The following is a 14,899-nucleotide window of genomic DNA, read 5'->3' on the forward strand; positions in this document are numbered from 1 at the left end:
CCACAGCTTTAGGCAGCGAGGCTCAGCGAAATAAGCTGCTTACTAGTAAATCGGAGGGCTCTTTTGTTAAGGCCGATATCGGGCTATTCTTTAACACAAAACTTAATTTTTGAGGGGAAAGTCATCTGAAAATACATGTTCTTTAAGGCCGAGAAAGGCAACTGTTCTGCAAGGATCAAGCACCATTCTGCAGGAGCGGCAGATTTGGGGAGAAAAGCCGGTGAAGATTTAATTTAAATATATATATAAATTTTGCTAAAATTTAGGAGAGGGAGAAAAGAATCTGGCAAAGCTTCCTGGTAACCAATTACTGCGATTTTCCGAGGCGAGTTTTTGGCAACAGGTGGCAAACAAAAAGGCTCGAATCCCTCTGATCCATTTCCCATCCAGCTGCTTGCTGAGACGCGGCGGTTTGGGGGGCAAACCCTCCTTTGAGCATCCCGGGGCTTTTACTCCCCTCCTCAGCGCATCCTCAGCTCCCGTGGCTTTCATTCCATTTCACTTTGGAAAAATAATGTTGTGCTTTTCATTTTTCTTCCCCTTTGCTGAGCGCTCTAATTCACTTTTCTGCTATGACGTGGCTGACTTTACATCGATGAAAGACGTCGTACCATAATGGGGATATTTCACACGGCTTGGCGGGGATGGCAATAAAATATATGTATACATTGAAATTTGGGGGTGATTTGTGTTTGGGTACCTGGTGCAGCTTGGCCAGGACGGGGCCGGTTCGCTCCTTGTCCTCGTATTTCTCCAGGCGGGCCTGCAGGCGCCTGTAATCCTGCAGCGTCTGCTCCCGTCGCTTCACGGCCACGTTCAGGCTGGGGAACACGCTGCTGAACCTGTGAGCACCAGGGGGACAACTCAGGGAAAAGGGCACAAAGAACTGGGGTTCGGGCTGAAAATACCCCAGGGGTTAAATAGAAACTGTTCCAAACGTACAAGGTCTCATTGAGGTCTGCCAGGACACTGGAAGAAAATGGGGTTATATTTATACATATTTATATATATAATTTATTATATATATATATATATAATATATATATATATGTAATATATATATATAATATATAATATATAATATATAATATATAATATATAATATATAATATATAATATATATTATATATAATATATAATATATATAATATAATATATATAGTATAATATATATAATATATTATATATATAATATAATATATATAATATAATATAATATAAAATATAAAATATATAATATATAATATATAATATATAATATATAATATATAATATATATTATATACATTTCTATTATATATATAATATAATATATAATATATATTATATATAAATATGTATAAATATATATTTATATATTTTAATATATTTTTATTTATACATATTTATTTTAATAAATATTTATATTTATACTTATACTTATATTTATATTTATACTATATACACATATATAAATATATAAAAATATATAAAGATAATAAATATAAAATAAAAATAGAAAAGGAAAATATACAAAATATAAATTATAAATATATAAATTATAAATATATATTTAATTATATATTATATATATAATATACATATATATAAAATATAAAAATATACACACATATATATTAAGATATATATTTATATGAAAATATAAATTGAGATTATATATTCACATACACACATATATATGTGTATATATACTTTCAATTATATATATTATATGATATATGATATGATATATGGTATGATATATGATATGATATAATAATATATAACTGATGCTGGAATAATGTATGGTAATGTATACAAACTTATGAAATGATAGCTAAATATCTATAATACAAATATACAATAAGAATTCATTATAAAATTATTAACCCTAAAATAGAGCATTAAAGAAATATTAAATAATAAGTAATTATAATAAATATATATCTATTATATATTAATACACCATACTATATTAATATATAATTATATATTATATTAATTTATATTTGTATTTGTATTTGTATTTGTATTTGTATTTATATTTATATTTATATTTATATTTTATTATTTATATTTATATTTATATTTTTATATATATTTATATATATAAAAATATCTAAAGCTTTGCAAAGTCTCACCAGGTTCCTTGTTTGAGGAGACACAGAGGCACATACTTCTTTTTCCAAAGGTCAATTCACATGTCAAAGGGTGTATTTTTAACTAATAATAATATTAAATTGCAGCCAATTTTGCAAAGGCTGTTGAAAATACTCTGACGGTCCCAACCTGCGGCTGAGCTCCCCTGCCTGCCCATTAATTCTTTATTTTTAATGGTTTTTCACCCCGGAAAGAGAGAAAATCATCAAAAATCAATCACTGCACAACCCTTCTCACAGCTCCAGTTAACCCAGGTGGGATTGCCCCAATATCACCTTTGGAAAGGGAATGAGCAGGGAGAGGAGTTGGCTCCAAACCCAGGAAAAGAAACCGAAAATGAATTGGAAAATAAATATGAAGTGGAAAATAAATATGAAGTGGAACATAATAAATACAAAGCGCAGCAACTTTTGCTGGGCCCACACAGAGGGATGAGGAGCAGCCAACAATCCGCTACGGGCCGGTTCATCTCATTAAAATGTGTTACAAATCGAGGAAACACGAACATCTGATGCCCAAGACGTATATTACATTATTGTTTTGAAGAGGGAAAGCCAGAAACTGGCTCCCAGTTCCAATAAATCAAGTTATACTGGTGGGGACTGGGCTGGTGCTGGTTTGTATGAACCGGGGCACATTATTTCTGGATATATTAAATTAACCTACACAAATTATAGGGTCATTCTGGGGGGGTCAAGGCCAGGATTCAGTTGCAAAAAGTATGTGTCTAAAAAGTTTAATGATGATTTTTTCACTTCTGAGAGGTGAGGAAACGCCTTCCTGCTCTCTTTAAATTATCTGTATATATCTATCTCTAGCTATCTCTATCATCTATCTCCATCTCCATCTCCATCATCTCCATCTCCATCTCCATCTCCATCTCTATCTCTATCATCTCTATCTCTATCTCTATCTCTATCTCTATCTCTATCTCTATCTCTATCATCTCTATCTCTATCTCTATCATCTCTATCTCTATCATCTCTATCTATCTATCTCTATCTCTATCTCTATCTCTATCTCTATCTCTATCTCTATCTCTATCTCTATCTCTATCTCTATCTCTATCATCTCTATCTCTATCTCTATCTCTATCATCTCTATCTCTATCTCTATCATCTCTATCTCTATCATCTCTATCTCTATCATCTCTATCTCTATCTATGTAATCAAGGCTGGGAGGGCACATTAGCAAAAAAAACCCCAACACCACAAATCCCACTTCACGGCTGTTAATTTGCTTTAGAAGTAGCCAGACGTTGGGTTAAAACAGAGGCATTTGGGTTCAAACAAAACCCACGGGTCTCCACAGCCCCTATTGAATTCTATTAAATTCAAAATTTTAAACAAAATACATTAAAATCTCATTTTTTCAACACCGCGTTCGCTCCGGAGGGACCTGATGTGCCAGATCAGTGGGTGCAAAAGCTTTTGCTCCTGAGATGTGAGTGTTTGCAAAGGGCAAATAGGGGGGAAAAAAGGGGAAATATTCCTATTCAAGCATTTTTATTCAAGAATTCGAGTCCAAACTGGGCTGGTGACCCAGGGGTTTGTTCTCCCAATTCCAAGGAGCAAAAGCTCTTGTGTGCCCCCCTGTGATATTCTCCTTCTGCCCAACGTATTATCGTAATTAATTATCGTCACGGCACGAGGGACAACCTGCAAAAGTCATCAGGGACCTGCTGGATCAGACGCGACTGCCCCAACGTTGCTTTTTATGGACACGTCCGCACTCGGCCCCCCCATTATATTTAAAATCCTGATGATTTCCCACCTCCAAGGCTGCGAAAATCCCTCAAAATTGCATTAAAAATGTTCCACGGGAGGGCTGGGGAAGTTGGGATGGGAGGGTATCAAATCACGGATATTCTTTGCAGCTTGAGGTTGCGGCTTCTGCAGTCATTTATTATTAATTAAAGTAATAATAATTTAAAAATAATAAAATTAATTAATTAAAATTATTAACGAGTTAGCAAAATCCTCCCCCCCAGGGTGACCAAAGTCACCTGGATGCGGCCGTCGCCGCCCGCGCATCCATCAGCGCTTGGAAACCGCTCGGCACCAAGACGCCTCAAAACCACTAAGTTGGTACCCAAAAGCAGCTTTTAAATGGCTTTATTTTCCTGATGAGCCTTTCCCCTCGCACACTCCGGCAATTCCAGGGTGCTCGTGCATTAAAAGAGCCACGAGACACCCAAGAATTTACATCTTACAAACCCGCTACCGCGGGGGGAGAACGAATCGAACCCTTTAGCGGGCGAGAGCGCACAAGACGAGCAGCGACACAGTTTCCATTCACTTTGAAGTTAAACCTTGTTTTAAAGAGCAAAAAGCCTCGATTTCCTTTCCTTTATTCCATTCTTGTTCCTAGTACCAAGTCTCCCTGTGCCGACCGTGCATCGCTTGGTTTAATTTTCCCGCCGCCGGCTCCTGAAGTAATTACTGCCCAATAATTAACCCAGCAGCGCTGAAATTCCCCCGAGTTCAGCAAGAAATGGTTTATATCCCCACGTTAAAGCCCTGCTTGTGTTTCCCCCACCATGTGTCCAGAAATATAACCTCAAGTCAAACAAACTCCCGTAAAACATGGAGATAGAGGCTCCCGCCACCGCCAAGTTATTCTGATTAAATAAATCACTGCGTTTCCCACATCACTCCCAAATATCTTCCCAAGTATCTCCCCCGCGTTATTTCCAAGTGTTCCTCATGGAAATCGGGCACAACGTCCACCTGCAAACCCCCCAAAAGCTCCAGCCGCTCACAAGCACATCCCAAGCCCTCTCTTACCCATCGCTTAATTACTTTTTAACACAAAGCCAACACAGACTCGAAGCAAATTTGATGCGTGCGGTGCTAAAAGCACAGGGCGCAGGTAAAACAGCGGCATTAGAGCCCGTGCCGCCAAAGCAGCTTGTGGAATAAGCCGGCGTTGGGCCCTGTCACTTTTTAGGCAAGGCTGCTGAGCCGGGATTACAGGGCAGGCGGCTTAAGAGGAGCAGGTGAGGGGAGACACGCAGGGATAACTAAAGGAGAGGAGAGGGGGAACGTACCGGTGAGCTCTTCTTAGCATGACAGTTTAGCCTTGGGAAAAAGAATATCAATCACTCAATTCTCTGCATTATAAACCATGTTGCTGCTTCGTTTCCACGCCAGCATCTTGTAATTAAAGGATGGGGCTGGAGCGACACGGCGGCAAAGCGCCACCAGGATTCCCACGGCTCCTTCGTTAGTTGGCCCGGTTAACGAGGCCGGTGCTAGAAAACTGAATCTCTCTCTCCTTTTTCTGGCGGACGGCTCCTATTTGTGGGGATGCCCAGGAAAAGGACCTCCCAGCCCATCTTTGCTCCATCCTTCGCCCTGCGGCTTCCTCCAGCCCCTGTTTTAATGTCAGCAATGCAAAGAGGTGCTGGGGCTTTAGCACAGGGAAAATAACAGTAAAACCTTTGTTTCTCCCCATTTTTCTCAAGCATTCTCATTGGCAGCCCCATGAGCTGGACTAGGCTGGTGTGCACGTGTGCGCTTTGCGTTATTTTAGGGATAATGAAAGCAAAAAGAAGCAGAGGAGCTCTACGGCTGTGAAAAGGGACCAACAGAGCTGTGGAGGATGAGATGGAAAAGCGGGGTGAGAGGAGGAGGAAGGCGCAAGGGCGGCGATGCCGAAGCATCCCGGCTATGCCGGGGGATGCCGGCCATTCCTCAGCCCCGGCCCACACGTCCACCCACCAGGAAAGGGGGAAATTAAACCCGGGCCTTCCGCGGAGCGTGAAAAGGAGCAGAAATGAGGATGGCGGGAGGAAAAGCCCGAGCGGCGAGCTGGGGATTAGGCGGGAGGGGGCCCAGCGGCCATGTGGCCGGGGCTTTGCGCGCAAAATCCTCATTAGGGGCTCGTTAAGGACATGAAAGCGGCTTTTCCTGTTTCCGGTTCCCGGCACCCTGGGGTTGCTCGCGGCCGGTTATCGGGGGAGGAACGGCAGCTGGAGGGGTCACCCTAACGGGTGTGGGAGGAGGAGGAGGAGATGATGAAGAAGAAGACTAAGAAGAAGAAGATGGAGAAGAATATGGAGAAGAAGAAAGATGAAGGAGAAAGGAGAAGGAGATGATGAAGAAGAGTAAGAAGATGGAGAAGAAGCAGGAGGAGAAAAGGAGAAAAAAGGAGAAAAGAAAGGGGAAAATGAGAAATGGAGAAAAGGAGAAGAAAGGAGAAAAGAAAGGAGAAAATGAGAAATGGAAAAAAGGAGAAGAAAGGAGAAAAGAAAGGAGAAAATGAGAAATGGAGAAAAGGAGAAAAGGAAGGAGAAAAGAAGAAAAGAAGAAAAGAAGAAAAGAAGAAAAGAAAAGAAGAAAAGAAGAAAAGAAGGGAGAAAAAGAGAAAAGGAGAAAAAGAAAAAAGGAGAAAAACAGAAAAGGAGAAAAAGAAAAAAGGAGAATAAGAGAAAAGGAGAAAAGAGAAAAGGAGACAAGGAGAAAAGGAAGGAGAAAAAAAGGAGATAAGAAAGGAGAAAAGGAGGAAAGGAGAAAAGGAAGAGAAGGAGGAGAAGATGAAGACTAAGAAGAAGAAAATGAAGAAGAATAAGAAAGAGGAGAAGATTTTGAAGAAGACTAAGAAGATGGAGAAGAATAAGGAGAAGATGATGAAGAAGATGAAGGAGAAGTAGGAAAAATCTGTGTCCCGAAGAGGAGAGCAGTTCCCTCCCAGCCCTTCCCGGCGCCTGCAGCTCCCTGCCCACCCCATTGCGGAAATATGCGATATTCTCATCGCAGCCCTGCTCCTTCCCCGAGGTCACACCAGCCATCCCCAGCCACGGGCTCAAGAAAAGCACATCCTGAATACCCCTCCGTCCCCAGCAGCAGAAACAATACGAGCCTCCACCCCCCTCTAAATCCACCACCGCTTTCTTCTGCATGGCTTAACAAATCCTCCAATATTTGTCTGAAACCTACTGTCCCTGGACAACTGAATGGAGACTTTACTGCACATGTGCCTCTGATTACAATATATTACCACTAATGATAATTGCCTGGATTATACTTATCTCTGTCTTTGGCTAATAAACTACAAAAGACCACCAGTGAAGATGTAATAAAGTGCAGCTGTTGGAGCAAAAAAAAGCGCCTTTTTCTAGGTCAAAGCAAGTTTGGGAGAAGCTGGGAGGACTTTGCAAGGGGAAGCGATACCTAAAGTGGAAAGGAGAAGAGCTCCTCAAGGCAGCTTTCATTAATCTGGAACTTTCCTCCTCGAAACGTTGCTGGGGTTTATCTGCCAGCAGGACGAGGGGAGGTGAGAGCGCTGCGTTTCAATCCTGCATCTCATCAGCCTCAAAACGGACCCTTGGGCTATGGAGAAAACGTTCCTGACTGCACTCGTCGGCTATGCACGTACCTACGCTCGCAAAAAGGCAGAGAAAGGGGGAAAAAAGGATGGTTTCTTGTTCGGCGTGGAGATGCAGCATGAGGCATAAGCTGTTTAAGTGGACACAGGTGCCAAAGGGCAGGAAGCGGGGGGAAAATATACCGTATTTCTAGTGGATATGTAGGAAGTTTGAGAGAATTGCCAGGGCTGGAAAGCGGCCAGGACGCTGAAGTAAACACCCTGAAATTTAAGCAAGGACTGAACCGATAACGTTACACCCCACGAGGTGAAACATCCCAGTGAAAACGCACCGAGGAGGAACAAACCAACAGCAAAACTCCACTATTTCCCTGCGGCAGGACTATTAATAATATAACGTGATCTGGCACAGCTGCCTCAAACCCAAAATAAGAGGAAAACGGGTCTTTGCGCCTTCCGCACCATTTGTGCTACAGCAGCATCCAGAGCATCCCCAGCCAATGGCTGCGAAACAGAATAAAACAACGTGGAAAGGGCTTTATTGCTGGGAATTAACAGCCACATAGGCTGCCCGGGGTCTGAAACACAAGGCGAGGTTTGCAGGAAAAAGTATTATCTTTCATTTCGTCAACTAACAGAAGTTGGGGGAAAAAAACCACAAAACAACATCAAGATTTCAGAGCTGCAAACCCTTCTTCCAATTTTAACAGAATGCTGGAAGAAGAAGTTAATGTATCTTTCATGAGGACAATCTAGATAATAAGCAACACAATTCCACAGCACAAGCCCAACTTTTCTTCTTTCTTCCTTTTTCTCTTTAAATAATCAAGAATTTCTGGTCGTGGATAGACGACCAAGGTGAAACTTGAGTCATCAAACATCCCCCGGATAGAAAAGCGCTGTAACCTCATGCGCTAAGTGGTATAGGAGATTTTACTTTCAGATTTGGGCAGAAACAACAACTTAAACTAAGGAAAAAAACCCACCCTGTGTCAAACCTAAACTCGAATTGTTATTCAGCAATTTGCAACACTTACTGTCATATTAAAGGCATTTTATTTTCGCTCGCTTGCTCTGTTCCTGTAGCAAACCTCAGGATTTCAGAGGACATTTGGAGGAGCGGCTGAAATGCGGAGGGAGCTGCGAACAGCGTTGGAAACGGTGCAGACGGAGGGGATTGCACTGGAAAACCTTCGCTAAGAGTATATTAAAAAGATTTATGCGCTTCTTTTCTTATTTAGAAAACTTATAAAGGAAATAAACTTCTGTTTAAATAAGGAAAGTCTCCCCAACCTGAGCTGGAGCTTCCCCAGTTCATTTTTCTCCTTGGAGTAAAGTGTTAGTAGCAACCAACACATAAATGGAGAGAAGATGAACGCTTTAGTGCACTCAGTATTACTCAATGTTCTTTAACATACAGGTAGAAACATCTGGCAGGCTAAGGCACAATAAGGCCTCACCCTGGGTACAAAATAAGCATATGGACTCAGCTAAACCCCCTGTGCCCCAGTAAAGTGAGGACAATGCCATTTTGTCACAGGGATGTGCACTACTACCTCTTTACTAAGGGGTGATTCTAACCTCGTTTGATGATACGCATCCCTAAAGTACACGGTTATGACAAACACTCGATATGGCTCATAAGGCAACGCTGGTACTTACTTTTTCAAAGGCTCTATGACTGTCTTTTGGATCTGATTCACCTGTTGGAAGCGAAAGGGATGATTATATGTCAGGCTTGTTGAAAAAGCCTGTTTGCACAAGGGTACATGTTTGCACAGCGCTTGCCATAGGGTGATGTGGGCTTCTGAGCACAACCACAATGCCCTTTAACCGAAAAAGAGCAAATTTCTCCCACGGAGAGGCTGAGGGACCTGGGGGTTCAGCTGGAGAACAGGAGCTGAGGGGAGACCTTCTGATCTCTGAACTGCCTGAAAGGAGCTTGGAGCCAGGGGGGTCGGGCTCTGCTCCCCAGGAACAAGCGCCAGGAGCAGAGGAAACGGCCTCAAGTTGCACCAGGGGAGGTTGAGGTTGGAAATTTGGGATAATTTCTTCCCCAAAGGGCTGTAGGGCATTGGAACAGGCTGCCCAGGGCAGTGCTGGAGTCACCATCCCTGGAGGGCTGGACAGACGGACATGAGGTTCTCAGGGACATGGGGTGGGTTATGGTTGGACTCGATGACCTTAAGGAGCTTTTCCAACCAAAATGATTCTATGAGCTGAAATCCCCAGCACGACCAGAGTCAGAAGAAGAAGAGCATGATTATTGAGAAACTCGTAGCTTAGAGATATTCACCTTCTCCTGGTTGAAGGAGTCCATCCTCTTCATGGCCGTGTCGAAGGCCGTGACCATCTCCAGAAAGCCGGGCTCCTGCTCGCACAGCGGGTTGGACAGCAGGTCCGAGGAGATCTTAACGGCCGACTTGGACATGGCTGTAGGAGGATGGAAAGAAAGGGAAGGGAAAGGGAAAGGGAGAGAGAGAGAGAGGGAAAGGGAAAGGGAAAGGGAAAGGGAAAGGGAAAGGGAAAGAGGATGATGCCTGTGGGACAGACACACAAACTCCCATCGCCAAGGCAACTGTGGGCAAAAATCAGGGATTTCGGCCACCAAAAGGGGGTTTATAGCACAACTTTTCAGGACAATATTCACTTGTGGTTGAGAGACATGGAAGGAAGTGCCACCAATTCATTCAAATAAACACCCAGAGAACTGGGATTTATCTAAGTCTGAACCACTCTGGTGTGCGCCTTGTGATGTTGCCAGAAATATTCCCAGACTAACAAAAGCGCCGTTCTCTTAAAAAACATGTAGATGGGGTCTTTTTTCATATGCCTTTTCTCGACAGACTATTAAGTGTCACTCTCAGTCTCACTACAGCTCTTCCACAATGAGAAAAATCACAGTCCATTAAGCCTTTCAAATGGCTTTATAGAAATATAGATTTGAAGTGGGTTTAGCGCTGGAAAGGACCAGACTGACAGGACTGGAAGACGAGGTTTCTCTTTTACCCTCAAAACAGGCACTTCACAAGCAGCACAGACACAAGCTGGACAAGCACCTTCCCCCAATGAACCTAAACCTTCTGTCCATGGAGAGAGACCCCACAATTCAGGGGGAGAAACAAAGGCTGAAGCCTTTGCAGACCCCGAAACTGTCACCAGGAACACCAGGACACACTCTGAGATGCTCCAGTTCCCGTCTCGCTGAGCACTTTTGCTTGTTTTCCATCAGACACGTCTCGCTTCCTATCCACAGTCGGGCTTCAAAGGGAAAATTAAATCCCCATGACAGGACCACTACAAAAGAGCAAGAAAATAGCTAAGGTACAGAATGGAAAAAAAACACGAATAAAAAGGCAAGAATCTATATAAATGGGAATGAAGAAGAATTTTCGTCAGCACTGTTGCTGGAAGTTATTCCAGTTTAAGATCAGAAAGCCAGATGCTTGAGCCGTGCTGCAGAGCTTTGGAAAGACTTCTACTGCACTCCCTCAGATATTGAAAGTTAAAGTCATCCGAATAATGGGGCTTAAGATCATAAATCAAGGGGTTAAACATTCTGATTTAAAGGTTACACACAATTATACAGAGAGCTCAGAAGCGGAATAGCTGGGAAGCTCAAGGCAGAACGAGACACTAACTACGGAATAACAAAGCTACCGTATCCGTCTATTATCCAAACATGAAGGGTTTAGGCGTTTAAACCTTTAAACAGATGGGATATAATCCATATGTGTGACCACATCTGAGGAAGGATTTGTGCCAAAATGGGATGGAGTTAAGGGCGGCAGAACTCCTTCAGCTGGAGGAAAAATGAGTTTCCCTTCACAAGGAGAGGGTTGGAAGTGCTTGCAGCGAGGGGAGCGGCGGGGTCAGGTCCAGAGGCCACCAACTGGGGGTTTTCAGGCACATTCAGCGAGATTTTGAGCCAGGGACTTTCCCTGCATCACTGACCTCACCTGTACGGCTCTGAAAAGGAAAATGTGGCAAGTTCTGTGGTTCCCAAGGCACTTTGCAGAACCCGGGACATGCTGGGTCAGAGAGGAAAAGGAGGAGAGGATCGCCAGCCCCTCGAGGTGGGCTTCATGGGGTCTGTACCGCACTTTGCTCATAAAACACGCGGGATGAGACTCCAAAACACAAGCGGGATGCGACTCCAATCAAAGGAGGTGACTTCACAGCGTCACTGCTGGTTTACATCACGGTAAATGCGGTGGAGAACAGGCAGGCACACTCTAGAGAGCAAAACCGAGGCATGGGGATGGAGGAGGTCACCTGCATCAAAGAAGCAGCTTTTGTCTCCAATTAAAGAACATCCCCCTGCTCCTTAAGATCATATTTTGTTTGAAAAGAGGGGGGAAAAGGTGTCAGTGATCTTTAGCCACAGCACAGAGCGCTGCTAATAACCCGTGACCTGCTCCCTGCCACGCCGAGCCTGCAGGAACACTTTCCGGGAGGAATCGGTCTCATTCTAAGCTGAATCTTTTTTTGGCAGAAGGTGGAGGCTCGAGACACCAGGTCCAGTCTGCTAGGGAGGGTTTGCAGGCAGTGAATAATCAACCCCCAAGGCACAGAGGTACAGTGGAAGAAATAAGAGGCTCGGGAGGACACAATGATGCCGATATACGGCCATACGCGTCGGATATGGGGGCTGAAAAATCACAATCTCCTCTTGGGAAGGGGCGCTGCCAGGTGAAGGAAACAGTCCTCAGCGCTTGGTCACATCGATCTCCTTCTCCTTCAGCCGTCCCTCACCACACCACATTCAAAATCTTCCCTTACACTCATGATTTCATGCCTTTAAATGAGAAATCAGATCTCGCTGGATCTGGCCAAGGCTCATTTGTGACTCTGCCATGTAGCAGAACGGAAAAAGAAAGTCCTCCCACAGCTCCTCTGGGACTTGAAATGCTCCATATAAACAACGCCCACTGCAAGGGAGGGGAGGGGAATCCTTAACGAGGAAAAACTTACCACGGATCCCTGACAATGACCAAAGTCCCCAGAAAGAGCAGTTTTCACCCTGGAAAGGAGTCCTGGCAGCGCTGGTTACTGGTGCCTTTCCCACTGCCCTCCCTGTGCACGCACTGGGAAGGGTGGGAGAACGCAGGATGTGTTTATACACCGGGCGATATCGGAGTGCGCAGACACACAGGTGAAAACCTGTAGCATGGGAAGCCCCAAATCCACCAGCCAAAGCACCCGCTGGGGCTCCTTCCCACCCCCTCGCGAACTGAACTCCCAGCAGACGATGTTGGACCAGTCCAGCCCACACCTGTTTGCGCTGGTGCATCTGCCTTGGCTGCGGAGCTGCGGGGGCCCCGCTGCAAACCGGGAGGGCTCCAAACCGCACGCCGAGAAAAGCCATCTGGGTATAAAACAGCTCCTGGCTGCGTCTTTCCGTAACCGGCACCCACAAAATCAACCTCTCTCCATCTTCTCCTCCCTCCTATCTTCCTTCAAACCTGCGCCATGCGGTGTGGTCACACCGCTTTCCTACTGGAGAATCACAGAATGTCCTGCGCTGGAAGGGACACACAAGGATCACCACAACCCTGTTCCTGCACAGGACAACCCCGAAATTCAAATTGTCCAATTGCTTCTTGAATATTGTCAGGGTTAGGGCTGGAACTACCTCCCTGTTCCGGTGCTTCACTGACCTCTGGCTGAAGAACCTTCTCCGAATGTCCATCCTGAACCTGCGCTGGCACATCTGCCACCAGGGAGTCACCATCCCTGGAGAGGCTGAACAGACGGAGATGAGGTTCTCAGTGCCAGGGGTGGGGGAACGGGTGGATTCCATGATCTTGAGGGCCTCTTGAACCAAAATTATTCTATGATTCCATCTTCCTGCCATTCCCTTGGGTCCTATCACTAGTCACTAAAGAGAACAGTGCCTGTCGCTCCTCCTCCCCTTATGAGGACCTGCAGACCACGACAAGGTCTCCCCTTAGTCCTGTCTTATCCAGGCTGAACACACTGGAATAATTACACCTATTTTTTGGTTGTGGAAACCGAGGCAAAGAAAAGAAGCGGCTTGTCCAAGGCCACCCAGCAAGGCGCAGCTCCAGAGACAGGGACTGAGCCCATAACATACTTGCTGTTCCCTCGGCTGAGATGCGCCTCGGCAGCCCTCGTGCAGATGGCCTTGTAACTAAGCAAACTGAGTGGGACTGAGAGCGAGATTTGTTTTCCAGACTTGTCACAGATTACTCATGTGATCTCGAGAAAAGTCACTTCGTCTCTCTGTGGCCAAGTTCACAGTCTATGTATCCTACAGTCACATACCCAAGTCTGCATCTGTGCTTTTCTTCATATCCTTCTGAAGTTTTTTGGTCTGATCTTCCAATCTGAAAGATGGGAGAACAAGGCAAAGTCTGAATCTTGGAAAGAAACAAACCGAAGTGTATCATACGTGCAACAAATCATTTACGGGCTGAATATGCTGGCTTCTGTTGTGAGTTAAAAATACCCAGGCAAGGCTCTGCGAAAGTTCAGTGCTGCCCAACCTTTTCTGGTTGTTTTCAGATGGTTTTCAACCTTTTCTCTTATTCAAAGTCACACATTTTTTTAAGTCTTACCAGAAATGGCAGAGCCAAATGCTTCCAGGTGATAAGTGTGAGCTTATGTGACACAGGCAGTACGGTAAAACCAGTATTTGTCCTCAGAGGTGTTGAGCTGGCACTTTTCTGGCAATTTTACACTTCTTACTTCAGAGCTGCCGCAATCTGCAAAGCTCAACCCTACCGCAAATACTTCTTAGGCCACCTTTGAACACCCAGAGAAACTCTGAAGAATTAGAAATTACAGGGCAGCGAGTGATTTGCTGGGAAGAGCACAACTGGCTGACATTTCCCGGGAAGATGCGATGAGAGGGCACAAGAGAGAACTATGTCGCTGTTCCTGTTTGACCGGTGTGGTTGATACTCACTGCTGGAGCTTTCCATATTCCCTCTCAAAGTCTCTCTCCACCTGCGGAAAGAAGAGATGGAAATCATCAGCTCAAAGCCACCGCAGCAGAGCCCGGAGCGGCAACTACCTGTGGGAAGCGCTGCAGCTGCAACGGGAGTTACGCTTCAAAACAGATGAAGTTTTGTCCTCCTGTCTCCGCATTATTTGCCCCCTCGATACTCTATTCCCGCGACAGCTCCCTCCGATGAAACGTTTCATCTGGAGCGCTGGTCCAAGCAGCTTGAGCTAAGGAACAGCCTTCTCCCGATGCTACATCAATGACTGCTCCCTCCTACTTGCTATCTGGCAGCAGATCTCCAGCAATACGAGATATTTTAAGGAATTTTCCTTCCATGCTGACTGTTTTAACACACACTCAAACATTCATTCCACACCTCGCCGACCAAATAAGCAAATGGATTTCAATTGACCAGCCAAGAGTAAATACATGTGCTTTTGTTGTCATGGGATCAAAACTGG

At 44.5% G+C, this 14,899-nt stretch overlaps 1 protein-coding gene across 3 annotated transcripts in view; it reads right to left on the bottom strand.

Annotated features, from left to right (window-relative positions):
- BIN3 (bridging integrator 3) overlaps positions 1–14,899 on the bottom strand; it is a 38,683-nt gene that overhangs the window by 7,472 nt on the left and 16,312 nt on the right. For 2 of the 3 annotated variants that reach the window (XM_065041011.1, XM_065041012.1), the window contains 5 exons: positions 14,400–14,440; positions 13,757–13,818; positions 9,765–9,901; positions 9,131–9,171; positions 701–842 (listed from right to left, as the gene is read on the bottom strand). In XM_065041011.1, coding sequence (XP_064897083.1) covers positions 701–842; positions 9,131–9,171; positions 9,765–9,901; positions 13,757–13,818; positions 14,400–14,440 — 423 coding nt within the window. Of the gene's footprint in view, positions 1–700; positions 843–9,130; positions 9,172–9,764; positions 10,766–13,756; positions 13,819–14,399; positions 14,441–14,899 lie in introns of all 3 variants that reach the window. The other variant, XM_065041013.1, reaches the window with a different exon arrangement.

The sequence above is a fragment of the Columba livia genome, chromosome 25 (assembly GCF_036013475.1).
Source record: "Columba livia isolate bColLiv1 breed racing homer chromosome 25, bColLiv1.pat.W.v2, whole genome shotgun sequence".
In the NCBI taxonomy this organism is placed as follows: Eukaryota; Metazoa; Chordata; class Aves; order Columbiformes; family Columbidae; genus Columba; species Columba livia.